Source organism: Stegostoma tigrinum, chromosome 20, assembly GCF_030684315.1.
Source record: "Stegostoma tigrinum isolate sSteTig4 chromosome 20, sSteTig4.hap1, whole genome shotgun sequence".
In the NCBI taxonomy this organism is placed as follows: Eukaryota; Metazoa; Chordata; class Chondrichthyes; order Orectolobiformes; family Stegostomatidae; genus Stegostoma; species Stegostoma tigrinum.
In genome coordinates, this window is record NC_081373.1 from 29683992 (window position 1) to 29700265 (window position 16274).

General features: G+C 38.3%; 1 protein-coding gene across 1 annotated transcript in view; it reads right to left on the reverse strand.

The window, feature by feature from the left end:
- The window catches only part of cpxm2 (carboxypeptidase X (M14 family), member 2), a 133646-nt gene that overhangs the window by 14520 nt on the left and 102852 nt on the right, over nt 1-16274 (reverse strand). The window contains exon 11 of the mRNA XM_048551466.2: nt 14193-14490. Within this exon, the coding sequence (XP_048407423.1) occupies nt 14193-14490 (298 nt within the window). The remainder of the gene's footprint in view (nt 1-14192; nt 14491-16274) is intronic.

Genomic DNA, 16274 nt, shown 5'->3' on the forward strand with positions numbered 1-16274 from the left:
ACATGTGCCTCGCATGTTATTGGCCTTCAATGAAAGCAGACGATTTGATGGATGGTTTGCAGAACTCTGTCACTCTTATAGGCTCCACATACCTTCTACCTCATTCAGTGAGATTTCCGGATATTGTTTAACAAGTTTCCCTTCTGTGCTGTCAGTCTTTACACTGGCACCTTGGAAATATCAGGCAGATGATAGAGGCATTACGTTGAAGAGGATGACACCCTTTCAATGGTGGACAGAAGAACTGGACTTTCTACTTGTCTTCTAGGCCTTCAGAAAAAAGCCTGTGCCTCCTCCCTTCTAGAGTGGTTGTTGTTCTTCTGTATGCTAATGATGGGGTATGCAAAAAGAACATTACTCTAAGAGTCTAATAAGCATTAGGGTTGAATGATTGAACACATCCCCCTAGGGCACAGTACATGTGAATCGCATTGGAAAAATGAGCATGTTCAATTATGCAGACAGTTGTCATGGTATTTACCTGGCAGCACATCCATCAGCTGTGATATCAAAGCCCTGGAGATAAATAGCCCTCATTTAACATAGGGGTGAGGCAAGTCTGGGCACCGGCACACCACTGATTTGCCTCTGAGAAGTTTGTGCACCAACTTGTCCTACAAGGAAATTGAAAATGCCTGTGAGACTAGCTGCGAGATTAGTTGTGCCTGAAGCGCTAATGCAGAGCTGGTATGTGAGAAGTGCAGGTATAAGGATGCCAAGTTGGTGTAGCATATGAGAGGAATGCAGAAGTCAATTGCTGTGTATTTAGGAAGCACTGTATCCATATCTACAAGAGGACAGCAAGTCAGAAGTGGCCTGAAACTGAACACAGAAAAAAATGTCAGTTGAATGATCAATGATTTAAAAGCATTTGCTGTTTGATTGCTCAGAGCAAACAAGAAAGAAACGCAGTCTCACTGTTACTCCCTTATTGCAGTATAATCTCCAATTCCCGTTAGGATGGCCATGGTGCGCTCAGATCCCACAGTCTTCTCATTTCAGCCTTCCTCTGTGAATACTTGAAGGTCTTCAACAAAGAAGTTGCAGATCCTCTTCTTGATTATATTATTGTCCAATGGGCTCAATAGTTAGCTTCCTGGGCCCATTTCTGCACAACTCACTCCCTCAGGAGAAAGTCTGAGGTCATCCTGAAAGTGGTCCTTATTAACAAGGCATACTTGAGCTGCTGACTCCTCCATAGGCTGATTAGGTATTTGAGAGGAATGAATATTGGCCAGAGATATTACGGGCAGTGCTCATAAGATGATAGAGCAGCCAAAAAAAAACAAAGTGAAATCAGGGCCAGGGTTTTGGCAAGTGAACACATTAGAGTCTTCTATTTTTTAAAACATCAATATTTTAAATTATTGAACATTTAGAAATGTTCAATTCTGCAAGAACCACAACTATCCTGCTTGTCATGTTCAACTTATGTGTACGCCTGTTAACTATGCTGTGTGCTGTCAGTCACATCTGCGAACATTGTTAGAGGGAGGGATAAACTGAAAGTAAATAATAGATTGTGATTGCAGACATTTAAAGAAACATTTCTATAATACAGTTCTGCCTACACTGAGAATCTGGAGAGTGTCTTCTCTGCATAAAATACATAAAATACAATGTTTATTTTAATTTCAATTGTTAGAGGTCCTGAAATAAGCTATTGGCTCATCATTTACTTAGTTAGGAGACTTAATGCTTGTTTTAGGCAACCACCAGTAACAATTAAAAAGTAATCCAACTAAAGCTCAGCTAAAGTATTTTCAGGCCTTCTTTGGCCCTAGAAGGCTGGCCTTTGAAAATAGGACATGTGCCAACTGTCTAACCCTTTCATAGTGAGGATAATGAAGTTCAATGTCTACTTAAATGAAAACAAGAAATTAAAACGATAGAGAAAGAGGAGCGAGTATTTACCTCTGAGTTCCAAATATGTCAATGAAGAATGATAAATGTAGATTGTTTCTGTATTGTGGAACCTCTCTTTGTTGAACAGAAATTTGGTTTGTATTAATATCCAGCGTAAACAAATAAACTCCACAAGGCCCTGGTGTGTAACTTCCGATCAGAACGATCGCCAAAAGCAACTATGTTAGTCATGACACAAATATGGCATAAGTTATATTTAGAAAATTCCAGAGCTGTATGAACTGAAGGTAAATGATATAATTGTCAGGGTGATCCATGAATCAATTCTAGAATGTTGAACAAACCATCAAAAAAAATCACATTAGTGTATTGTGATTTCTTTCCATAGACAACCTATGTTACTATTCAATCCTAAAATAATCATGTAAATTGGCATTCAAACTTTAATGTAATGTAATGTTGTCAGTATCAACTTTCTAAGGTATCTTGTTTGTGTCATAACACAATCTACTGGAACCTTCATTCCTGTATGGTCATTTTTCAAAATGCTGCTTCTTTTCATGAATCATGTGAAGAAAGGTTTATTAAATATAATGCAAAAATAGTGACTAATGGTGAAAATTACAGACATAGGAATTACATTATTTTTATGTTAACCAGTGGCTGGACCAAGTAAACAATTTGGAACCATGCCTCTCTCTGCAAACCATCTCCATCTATCTATTGTCTGTGTTCTGTCGTAGCTGTGAATTATTACTGCACTGAACAGTGTAACAATTATCCAGCTCTTAAGAATATACCATATCAAACAATAAAACAACCATTTGTTCTCCAAAATGTCTCCCTTCTATTCATCTCCAACTTGAACGGAGTTTATGTACCAAGTGTGATTGCAGCCATTTGAAACCTTCCCTGAATGTCATTGAGGTGTGTGTTTATGTATAGAGTGCTGCAGGTGATTCAGTTACAGATAACACAATCTTCAGCTGCTGCCTGCACCAAATTATTTGTCAGCAGTGGTGATACATTGTAACCAGGAGCATATGTACTGGTAAGATCTCCCCATATTGTAGAAAATGGTGCCAGTTGTTTTAGCTCCTGAACCATTATCTTGTCTGAGACCATTTAATTTAGAACAGGCTAAAAGCCAAATGTAAGAACTTCCTGATGTGCACTGCACAGTATGACACTGTCCAGTGCTTCATCACTTAGCGCCAGTCTGCAATTCATATCAGGAAAGACAATCTACTGGGAGTAATGCATTTTGAGATATCCTGAGAATGTGGACACCTCTATACAAATACAAATCATTTATATTTTCCCTAACCAAATTATTATTTTCTTTAGGTATATCTTTATGATTTATTGTCCATCAGAAAATTAATGCTCCTTCATGTAATGAACCAAGTATCCCCCTTCTTCCAATATATATCCTCTACACTTTAGAAAATTAATTAAGCGACAGATGTTTGGGATATAACGGATACATCATGAAAACCATGAGACAGTTATTATCTGCAAGTGGACCATCATTATAAATTATGATTTACACTCAACAGCTCCACTGAGATATGAATCATATCCCTTAGGCTTTCAAAATGCATTTTGTTTCTAACATCTGTTAAAAGATTAACTATATGAAGAACGAGAAGAAGTTGGTCATGAAAAGAAGTGACAACAGACATACTTAATAGTGGATTGTCCCTTGTGGCATAGCCCTTGTGCATTATTTCTCTTGGTGTGGTACTTCCTGGCCCAGCCCAACAAGATTCATGGTTGGCTTTCCAATGGTGCATTTCCCTGCAGCATGATTGCTTGAAGGATGGTTGTTAAAAATAGAATTTCTCATTGCGCTGTTCCTCACGGCATTGATCTTTGTGATGTGCTTCCATTTGCTACCGTTGCTTGTGGGACTGATCCACCTGGCATATTTCCTAATGCAGTGCTACCAAAGGTAGGTGGAGTCCTGACTACCCAGTTATTATGTGGCATGGATTCAGAATATTTACTATTTAAACTTTCTCCTTTATTTGACATTGGAGTGGAAATTAATTCCAGCAACTTGGGTGTGAGGCAACGCTGTCTCACTAATATTTGAAAAATATTTATCAGAAATATCAAGTGTGGTGAAAATGCTTAAGAAGTAAAAGGTAATATTTTGCTAAAATTTGAGAAGTCATCAATTTGAAACATTATCCCTGTTTTTCTCTTCACTGAGAACATAAAGGAACAGCAGTAGGCCATACAAAGTCTCAAACCTGCTTTGACATTCAAGACAATCATGGCTGATCTTCAACTGCAGTTCCCTGTCAGCTCCCCAAGAGACCAATAAAACTTTCTATATCAGCCTTGGATACACTCAACCATGAAATTTCTGCATCCCAAGACATAGAGAATTCCAAAGCCAGACACCCACTAAGAGAAATTTCTCTGACTCACAGAATTAAATAATTGATTCTGACATCGTGTTCCTTTGTTCTCCATTTCCCCACCCAGTGGAACACCCTTTTCTGTCCACCCTATAAGCCGCTTCACAGTCTTGTATATTTTAACATGATCAGTTCTCAGGCAGAAATACCAAGTGCACCATATGAAGTAGTAGTTTGAAGATGGTCCCAAGTCCAGTTTCGAACCAGTCAGCCAAACAGCGATCAAGGTTTGAGTGAGAAAAACCCTTGAGTAGGATGAACAGCAGAAAATCGTGCAAGATAATCAGGCTGAATAGTTCTAAAAATCTTGTAGTTTCTATTGGGCATCATAATCATTGAACACAGAAAGCAGAAGGCAAAAACACAGACACAGAAAAACACTTCGCAAAAGTTTGGGTGTATCCATGGCTGATTTAGAAAATAGGTCACTTTCACTCTTCTCAGTGAAGAGAAAAACAGGGATAATATTTCAAATTTAAAACTAAGAAATTTTAAACAGTAGCAGTCAAAGCAAGACTCATAAGTGTGGAGAAATATCCATTACAACTAAATAAGTGAGAAAACCCCAATTTCTGGTGAGTAAAAGAAAATGAATAAGAATACAAGCATGGAAAGACATGATACTTGAATTTGCATTTTCACAAGGATTTAATCACAGACATGGTGAAGGCAATTTTTAAGACACAGAATTGTTTATAATTTAGACTGCAAGACTGCTCAGCAGGATGGGCTGAAAGGCCACTTATCCTGCTGCAAAAATCTCAGACTGTATCAGGAAAGGGTAGCACATTCCTGTATGTAGTAGGAAGCTTTGCAAATAGTGTAATTGTTCACCAAGGAGGTAGTGAAACATCAGACAAATTTGATGAAGTTTTAAAAACTTTGGATAATCACTTCAGTCTCAGAATTGGTAAAATTCTGGAATGTGCAAGATTCAATCACAGTTTCAATAATCCTTATGAATCAAAAGATGATTTTACTAAAGTTTACCTCTGTAGACTCGATGAGGAATGTGACCATCACAGAGGAAGACATTGATGATGAGTCTTTGTCAGATCTTTTCTAGTCAAAGGAAGCTTCTCTCTGGACAAATCAATTCAGCTGGTAAGACAAGCAGAGGTCTAGAAAAGAACTGATTAATCCTCAGAAGAGAAACAACCTGAGCACAGGAAATCTACTGAATCTATCCAAACAAAATAGGAAAAGAAACCCAAGGAAAGATTATATGACTGGGTGAACAAGTGCAAATCTCAGAAATCCCCAGCAATGCTGTTGTGCCAAAACCCTCAAAGGCATGAGCAAAATCTTCCATTAAAACAGAAATTTTTAACGGCAAGAAAATAGGTCACTTTCAGAAAATATATAAAAGCAGAACACTGGTATGGAAAACCCATAAAAATTAAGTCTTCACACTCAAAATTATTAATAGATGTAATAATCTTCATCCAAAAATGATCCAATACTCTTCCTCGGTGAGATCAATGGTCTCGAGCAGATGTTTTGATATGTAAACATTTCCAATAACAGGCAGCTCACAGATTTCAAGTAAGACAAAGGAACAAGTGATGCCTCTGTTACACAACCCTGAATGAGGCAAAGTGTAGATACAATGCTGTTCTGCTGTTTGAATCAGTCCAGACAGAGTGTGCTGCATAAATTTAGCACGCTGTGCTCTGCACAACTGAAGCAGACAGAGAGCAGATGTGATGGAGGCTGTGAGCTGGGAGAGGAGCACCAGTCTTCCAAGGAGGATGACAAGGGCACTGAGCAGGGCGAACATCACATTTCACATGATAGAGCAGAGCAATGTTACAATTTGAAAGCCAGATAGGACTTAATGAACACCAGTTCAGTAGATGACAGCTGGGTGAATTGATCATTAATTGACTGTCAAATTGTTGGTGCTCAATATGCAAGCACTTTGCTTCTGCTTCAAGAGGCAAATGGAGTTTTTATTGATTTCTCTTTACTCTCAATGTTGATGAATAAAAGTGACTATTTTGGACTATTTGAAGGCTTTCCTATATGTCATGGTGCCACATTGAATAACAATAAGGTGCTGGGTTATGGTGGCAATAAGTAAAGAGCAGCGGTGACTTAGAGTGTTGTGGAGGGGATGTGGCTGAGGACAGGTAAGTTATGTGGCCTGATGTTTAAACAGCATCAGGTAGGACTGTGCAGTTGTATGTGTAAGGAAATGTCAGCTATGTCATGAAAGACTTTGATTGTGACTGCTGTTTGGCTACATTCATGAAGGGCACCTCTGGACTGTTAGCATTTGACCAGGTTTGTGGTTGCAGTAGCAAAGATGCAACAGTTCCAGGGATACCAGGAAATCCTGGGATATCCCTGTAGTAGTGAGTACTTCCAGTAACATAAGTGGGAGAATTGGACTAGCCCCAAACAGGGAAGGCTCGGTTGATAGTTAATGAGGTTAGTTTGGGACAATCATATGGGAAAATTTGCCAGGCATTGTGGAGAGAAGCCCTATATGAAACTCATGGAAGATTCAGTCCATGCATTAAGAACAGATAGTTATGCGATTAATCATTCATCAGGGATTGATTAACTCCGTGGTCCAGTTATTTAAAGTAGTAAAACGCATCATAAGTGATATAGCAAAGTGATATATAAGAGTTGTGTGTGCTGACTGCACATTCAGTCAACCTTGCTGCTTAGCAGAGTTGCAGTCTTTTCTATGCAGGGTTAAAGCTAAAATCTCTTAAAGACAAAGGTGCACATACCACATTTGCTAGTAATATCAATGGGAAAGAAATTCAGACAGCTTATACTGTCTCATCAATTTCACTAACCCCAACCAGCAACTAAAAACTGAAAGAACTGCAGATGCCGTAAATCAGGAACAAAAACAGAAGTTGCTGGAAAAACTCAGCAGGTCTGGCAGCATCTCTGAATAAAAAAAAATCAGAGTGAACATTTAGGGTCCAGTGACCCTTTCTCAGAACAGATGAGGAAGGGTCACCAGACCTGAAATGTTAACTGATTTTTTTCTTCACAAATGCTGCCACACCTGCTGAGCTTTTCCAGCAACTTCTGTTTTCGTTCCCAACCCAGCAAATGTCCAATGTCCTAAAATGTTTTTAATGATCGCTATATGTGGAAAATGGCTTGCTATGTAACAGTTAGAATACAAATTAAACATTTCTCCCAGAACGTATTGCCAGGTGTCATTTATCAGATCAGTTCAAATTAATTTGTTTTTTATTGTTAACAACTGTTGGAAGTCCTCAGCTGCATAGTGAAAATGCAACATGATGATTTAATGTTAATGTAGCTTAGTCTAAATGTATAATCTCAGACTTAATAAAGGGAGGAAAGGTTCTGAGGAAGGGTCACCAAACTTGAATTTCTCCTCCACAGATGCTGCCAGATATGCTGAGCTTTCCCAGCAACTTTATTTTTGTACCTGAAAGGGAAGATTTGGACCACTTCTGTAGGGCTACCTAGACATCATTGTCCCACAAACTGAGTAAGTATCACTTTTCCTTCCACTACAACTCTCACATTAATCCCACTGTCAATGTCACTTGCAGCACACCACCTCTAATGACTGTTGGTGCTGCCTTCTCTCTCTTCCCCCTTACAGGTACCATTGTTCACCATCACTGTGGAGAAATGGCCGGATCTCCCAGCAGCTTCCTCCTCCATCTTGGGGCAGAGAACAGAGGCCTAAGAGGAGGCATCAGCCAGACTGTCTCCTTCACCTGTTCAGCATCAGTCAGGACAGGACCCTGAGGTGTCAACAATGAGGGACTACATCCACATGGACATGAAGGAACAGGAGCACCTGAGAGTTATATGGAGTGCAAAAGTCCTTATAGTCCAGAAGCTACAGGCTACAAGGACCCAATTCTCCAGGTTTTTGATGCAGGTGTGAGATTGTGCAGTGCAATGCCTTACAGCAAGATGTGCACCCCTTGACTGAGTTCTGCTGAATAGCAAGGCAAGAGGCCTGGTTGTTTGATTGAGCTAATAGACCTGGTCTAATTGTCAGTGCTTCCTGCAATGCAAGTCTGTGATTTCTAAATGGCCTGTGAGTGGATCAGAGTGGTACCACGATGACTGTGCAGGGCTGATAAATATGGGATGCCATTGCTGGTGAATGAGGAATTCATGCTGTGTTAGCCATGTGACCCAAGATGCTGTTTGGTGATGATCAATATGGAGACTCCTCACAGCTAGTAGTGGCTGGTCAGCAAGTTTCCATGTCAATTTTTTTTTAATTTCTAGCTTATTTGGTACATTTGGTAGCATAAGACTCTTAATATAAAAGAGGTCAATCGTGGCTTAGGGAGGTATAGTGACTGAGTGGATAGCCTTGCTGTCTCACAGTACTAGGGATCAAAGTCTGATTACAGCCTCAGGCAACTGTCTGTGTGCAGTTTGTACCTTCTCCCCATGTCTGTGGGGTTTCCTCTAGGTGCTCTGGTTTCGTCCCACAGTCCAAAGATGTGCAGTTTAGGTGTATTGGCTGTGCTAAATTGCCCAGTGTCCAAGGTGTGCAGTTTGGGTGGATTAGCCATGAGAATTGAAGGGTTCCAGGGATGGGGTAGATCTGGGTGGGATGCTCTTCAGAGGGTCAGTGCAGACTCAATGGGTCAAATGGCCCGTTTCCACACTGTAGGGATTCTATGATTCTATTACATTAATAAAGGTGTTTAACAGCAACAATCCATCTTTACTGGCAGCCTGTTACTGCCTAGCAAGAAACGAGTCTCTCTGTTTGGTAAATATATAAATGGCGTGGCAAGTTACTCCCAACATCAACATTGGCCTTGCCACACTTCTTGTTTGATGCTGTCACACATTTCACCGCATCTCACATCACTTAGATCCCTATAAAATTCCACCCTTTACGTTACATTTCCGTGTTTCATAAATACCGGTAATTATAGAAGTTCTGCTATATAATGCCTTAAAACAAGGAAATTCATTGTAAATTATGCAATAAGGTATGCTGTTGAGGATTACTTAGCTAAGATTAAAAAATAAATGAATTAAGAAGAGAACATAGAAGAATGGACTTAATTCATCTGCTCACATGAAGCTGGGAATTGTAGGCTATTCAGCTTGATGCTTATTGTAAGGAAAATACACAACAGTAATATAAAGTATATTATTAATGCTTGTTTAAAGAGCTTAAAGCCATAAGAAATAGTTAGCATGTAAAAGTGATAAACCACACCTCATAAAATCAATGAAACTCTTGAAAAGGCGGCTAATCTACTAAATTGGCATTATCTTGTACATACCTTGAAAAGGCATTGTGATTATGATCTAAATGTGAAGCATTTAAATAAGTTTAAGATCTATGCAATAAATGAAATGAGGTTGATAGCAATTGGTAGCAGATGATGATAATGAATTGGTAATAGCTGTGTGTAAGGTAGCAACGAAATGTGTTCAACAGATTTTCTATGCACATATGACTTGAATGGGATTTTTTTGTTATGTTCACCGTGTGTTTAATTCTCTGTGTCTACATAATGAGACAGCTTTAAAGATATGCGTGAACGTAAAGCAAATATGTTGAGGAACACAGGAATGGGCCATTTAGCCCTTCAAACATTTTATATATTCTTTGTAATCATGTATATCTTTATCCCTTAAAATGATACTTTCAACATAAATAATCAATTTAAAACTTCAATTATTGTTCTCGCACTGATTGCTATTTGCTGAAGAACTACCAACCTCTAGCAAGGTCCATGTGCAAGTATATTCTGATTTCATTGCTGATAAGATCAAGGTCCAATTTTTTTACCGCATACATCCATTTGCAGATTCCCAAACCAACAGAAATAGTTTCTTTGTGACCCTTAAAATCTTTAGTAGAATTTGATCAAATCATCCTTTAATTCTGTAAACCCCAAGGAATACGTTTTTATTTTGTGTCTGCTCATTTCATAAGTTAACCCATGAATTTCAGGTATCATTCTGACTAAATTACACTGTAGTCCATCCCATGAATCCTTTCTAATAAATGGTGTCTAGAGCTGCTTGTAATATTCCAGATGTGGTAAAACTAGAAACTTGTATAACTGAAGAATGACTTCTATCACCTAGACATCAATGTAGAGGATTGTAAAATTTTAGAACAAAGCAATAGAGAGAGAGAGAGAGAGGAGCTACTTGCAAGTTTAGCAATTTTAATGATTGATAAATAAACAGGCCCAGATGAAATGCATCCCAGGCTTTTGGGGGAAGGAAGGGAGGAGATATCAGGAGCTCTGGGGATAAATTTCTGTGGCCACAGCTAAGAGACCAGAGGGCTGAAGGGCATTTTTCCCCATTGTCACGAAAGAGAGGAAAGCATACACCAGGTAATTAGCCAGTTAGCCTAACCTTAGTGTAATGAACATATTCTACGGGACAGAATGCAGCTGCATGTGGAGAGAGCCTGGATTGATTAAGAACAGTCAGCATGGACTTGTTAAGTGAATTTGATGTTTGAAAAGTTTGATTAAATTGTTTGAGGAGGCAAACGAAGAGCATTTTGATATGGTTTACATGGATCTAAGGAAAATTTTTGATAAGGCGTAAGACAAGTCAAGAAAATAAGAGCTCATGGGAAAGTAGCATACTGGACTCAAAATTGGCTGCAAGGCAAGAAACAGAGGGTGATAGTAGTGGTATGATTCTGTCATTGGCAGTTTATTTCTGGGGGGTTGGCATTCACAGGGCTTGGTGCTGGGGCTCTTGCTGTTTGTGATGCAATAAAATGGATTTAAAAGCAATGGTATGATCAAGAAGTTTGTGGGTAGTATGAAAATTTGTAGGGTAATAAGTATTTTGGAAGGATAGCCGTAAACTGAACGTGTGCATCAATGCATTAGTCAGGTGGGTACAGTAGTGGAAAATGGGAGTCAAACAAGTTAGAAGTAATGCATTTGGGAAGAGCTAACAAAATAAGAGAGAACACAATAAATATAGGACTCTGAAAAGTACTGAAATTCAGAGGGAATTTGATGCACATATGGCATATATCCCTGAAGGTAGTCAAATAAGCTGGTTCAAAAGGCATCTGCGATACTTGCTTTTATTAAACAAGGCACAGAATACAAGAACAGGGTGGTTATGTTGAAACCATATAAAATAATGGTTAGCCAACAACTGCATCCTGTTACAGTCACCACATTATAGGGAGGATGTGACAGCACGAGAGAGAGTACAGAGGACATTAACTGGAGTGCTGCATGGGCTGGGGTTCTGAGATATGAGAAAAAATTGTATAAGCTGGGGTTATTTTCCTTTGAACTGTAAAGGTTGAGAAGAGCCTTGGTAAAGGATTATAAGATAATGGGCTGTGTAGTGTGGTTAGGAAGGCACGTTCTTCCATTAGAGGGTCAATAATCAAGTGGAATAAAGAAGTGGAAGGCTAAGAAGAGAGTTGAAGGGAAGGTTTTTCACCCCAAGAGTGATAGGAGCTTGGAACTCACTACCTGAAACAGTGGTCGAGTCAGTAACCTATGCGACATTTGATCGGTATTTAAATAACCGCGTGTGTGATCCTTGCCTCCAAGGTTATGTAGCAAAAGCTGGAAAATGGGAATAGTGTAATCAGAGTTTTGTTGATTGGCACAGACGCAATGGGCCAAATAGTTTCCTTCTGTGCTCTAGACTACAATGTGTCTCGGAGTATTCGAGAAGTAAATTTAATTTTAAAGTAGGCATACGTGTCATAGTGCATTCTGAAATGGCAAACAGGAATTATATGCACCCACTGAAGGATGGCCCAATGATAAACAGAAAATGGCATGAGTACGATTATTGTCTACTTATTGACAGTTAACTGAGTGTTGTTAATAAGATGAATTGATCTTTAGAATTTACCTCCACGTTATCCCATTTATAAGTTAAAAAGAAATTAATCTAGTTTGTGAATTTTTTTTGAGAGACCACATTAAAAATAAAATGTTCATCCACCTCATTTTAATCTGTTATGTCTTCATGGTACAATTAGCATTCTTATTGGATTACCCTCAGAAAGCTAGTGGACCAGAAGTATTAGGAGCATAATCAGAGGTCCATTTGCTTGTACCTAAACAGGGTTGCACACACACCACCCACTATTCAAACATACACATCCCCACCAAAGTTACTGTAATACTCTAATGCCTCCAATACATAGACTTCACTGTGCGACCTTATTCCAGTTGTACCAGTGCTCTGGTGATGCCAACTTGTCGTGCAGCACAGAAATAATTTAAAATTATTGGAAGCTGATGGAGCACACACAACGTGTCAGACATACAAACAGTCTGAACAACCCACACAGCAACACTAACAATTTATCTTATGGTTGTGTTGATTGATAATGAATTAAGGTGTTAAGGTGTAACTGTAGGCATGTCAGCTAAATGCCATGGATACTTAGAAATTTCCACTGTCTGTCAAGAATATTGAAAATCAAGTGCTGTCGATTCTTATTTCAATCTTCTAAGGACAAGCTTGAAAAATAGTAAGGAATCTCAGCTCCTGTGAAATTATATTTTTATAAAAATGTTTCAAATCAGAAGTATTTGAAATGAATAATAATATTCATTTTGTTCAAGGATTTGTTTGAAACTCTGCTGATATTTCACTTCTCTGCTGAATATTTAAATTTTCTATACTGTTTTGATTAACAGCTTGCGGGAAGAGATTCATTTCGTATTAGCTGTGGTAACAGATTTCTTTTGTCATTTACAGCACATTCATTGAGGTCACTGTCAGACAACTTATCATTAATTGTTTTTTGAAAAAAAAATGAATTTTCATGTATTCCTATGCGAACTATTATCGTCTGATGCACTATTTTCATACATTCTCTCACATATGTACAATTTTTGTGGTGCATGAAACATTAATGTGATTTTTCTTCCCCTTTAGTTACCCGAAATTTCCTCATTAGACTCTTTCTCCTTGCTGGATTTGCCTATATATCACTGCCCACAAGATGCAAGTGGAGAAAAACAGTTTAACAGTGAGGGAGAATTAATCAGTTCTGAAGAAGTCATATCGGACTTAAAATGTAACTCTGCTTCTCCTTCCACAGATGCTGCCAGAACTGCTGAGTTTCTCCAGTACCTTGTTTTTATTTCACATTTTCAGTATCTGCATTATCTTGCTTTCGTTATGGGGGGAGATTGATGAATTTTTCAACTCTTGTAGGAACAGAAGCTGATAACTAATAATGGAACAGATTAGTCAAAATTAAGTCACTGAGGGAAATTAATTTCAAGTCCAATCACCAATATTATTTCTTATTTCTGTGGGCATCTAAGATGGGATGTTGTACCACAGTAACTTACGTATAATAGAAAATGTTTATGAGCATGAAACTAAGAATTTAGGAAATTAGTAAGTATTATAATGTCTTTGAGGGAAGGAGGAAAGAAAGCAAAGTACAATGTTCAGGGAAAAAATTTCAGAAGATGGGGCAAAATAACCTCTTAACATGTCAGAAATGGTCAACAATTATTTTAACCTTCCAAGATTGTATGCAAACTCAGACACATTGGCATAATTAAAATATATTACAATAGTTCAAAAAGTATTGCTGCTGACACATAGCATGTTATTGTGATTGTCTGTGAATGTTTAAGGCATAATTGTAGAAATCACCATCAAATTTCTGAATGTACTCAGATTAATTTCCTCTGCTATTTTAGTGGAGGCAATATGCCGTTTAAGCTGACAAATGCTTCTGGTAAAACAACAAAAAAAAATTGATATGGATGAAATTTGCACAGCACTAATGGTAATCTAACTTCCAGAAAGGGAAAGCTAAATGAGAGCCAAGTTAGATCTGAATTAGAAAAGCATAATGCTGTGGGCTAATTGATAATTATTATTATTTTGCTCATTACATTCATGTACATGTTTCACACTTACTTCCTGCTACTGTGTGCCACGATGCCCCATTTATTGTTCCGTCTTCTTTAGCAAAATCATCTGTGTGGCATACTCTTCTATTTGCATCTGTCATGAGACGGTGAGTGGAAGCATAAGAGAAAGCCAGCCACCGGAAAACATGATCATCTGGCGTGGCAGAGTATTCATGGACTTTTGTGCTAGACCGTGTCATGTCGAATGGATATGTCACAACCAATTCTCCTCCTTGTAAATTTCCACCCAAAACAAATGGAATTTTTTCCATCCAGGCAATGACTGCACGTGTCTCAACAGCTACCTGTAAAATCAATTATTTTCAATCAGAATTTAGTCAAATACTTTATGCAGATTAAGAGAGACATGCAGCTCTCATTAACTCCTGATATCCTGAGTGCATATTTTTTCAAATACTTGATACATATTCCAAGGATTTGGATAAGCTAAATTGTCATTAAACTTCACACATTACCACACCTTTCTCCCCCAAATCCTACAATAGAAACAAATGTTTGTGCCTTGCCCTTGACTGATATCATGGATAATTCATCATTAGCACCCTTTTTAAGAATAGTTGGATAGGCTGGGCTTGGTTCTGCTGGAGTTTAAAAGAGTGAGGGGTGACTTAATTGAAGAGTTTCAAATTGTTAAATGGTCTTGACAACATGGATGCAGAAAGGACATATCCTGTTGTGGGCGAGTCCAGAACTAAGGATTCTGTTTTTAAACTAGGGGCTTGCCTTTTAGGACAGAGATAAAGATTTTTTTTGCCTCCAAGAGATTTGTGTGACTTTGAAATTTTCTGTCTCAGAAAGTGTCAGAGGTGATGTTATTGAATATTTTTAAGGCATGGGAGGATAGGTTATTGTTAGGCAAGGGAATTGAAGGTTATTAGGGGAGATGGGAATGTGGAATTTGAAACACAAACAGATCAGCCATGATCTTATTTAATGTTCAAGCAGGCCTGAAGGGCCAAAGGCTTACTTCTATTCATTCTCCATTCAGCACTACAGGAAGAGAAAGACTAGTAAATCTGTCTAGCTGTTTCTCATTGATACTCTGTGAATACAAAATCAAAAAACGTATGTAGATTCCTAATGTAAAGTTAGTCATTGTAATGATAATGTAAATGTGCTTCTGAGGTAAGCTGTGACATGGTTGTGACTTCAGTAATCTATGTTATTGCTTTTCTAGAAGACTGAAACCTCTACAGCATGGAGTATTGCTGTTTTGTAGACTTTCCATCTTATACAGTCTATTAATAAACTTTGTATAAAAGTAACCCAGATGTCTGCCTGAACTTGCTACCAAAACCCAAAGAACACACAATGAAAGACTAATTAATCACAATACATATTTAAAGACTTTGTCCAATTCTGATACAAGCACGTTTCAACCAAAAACAAATATGGTTGGAACCAAAACAAGAATTTCTCAAAAAATTGTGCATGCAGGTTAAATAAATGTAAAACTTTCTGCACTACTGTCTCAGATTTGTAGGTTTATTTATAACGACTACCGCATGATCAAAGTTTGCAATGTAAAAAAAAATTGACTCTCTCTGGAATAGACTTTGAGATTTGGTACATTCCAACTCTGCAAATCAAAGTTGAGATTTCCAGTCTCATTATAACCAACAAGGTGGCAGTTGAATCTAGTAATAAGTTCACCACTTATCCTTGTGGAATTGGAAACTAGGTATGAATTGAGGGAAAGGGGATTCAGTTCACTTTGATATTTATTTCTTGTCAAAAGTCTTCAAATATAATGTTCTGTAACCCAAAGGTTCTTTGTGATACATCCATCATATTCTGATAGCTCACAGTCAACAAGGAGTCAAGAAAGTGAGGGATGAAGGAGGCGCGACCACAAGTTTACAACTGCTGAATTACTCATCACTCTTCAAGAAATCCACAGTGGAGAGGTTGCCCACTGGGCTTACAGGAAAGGATGCCCCAAAATCATGAGGGAGAGACCAGAGTCTCCTCTCCTCATCAGCATAGCCCTCTTAAGATGTTGCTGCCTCAGCTCCAAAAGCCTCAAACTGCAGTTGTTGCAGTTACCTTACTTGGCCTTGGACTCTCT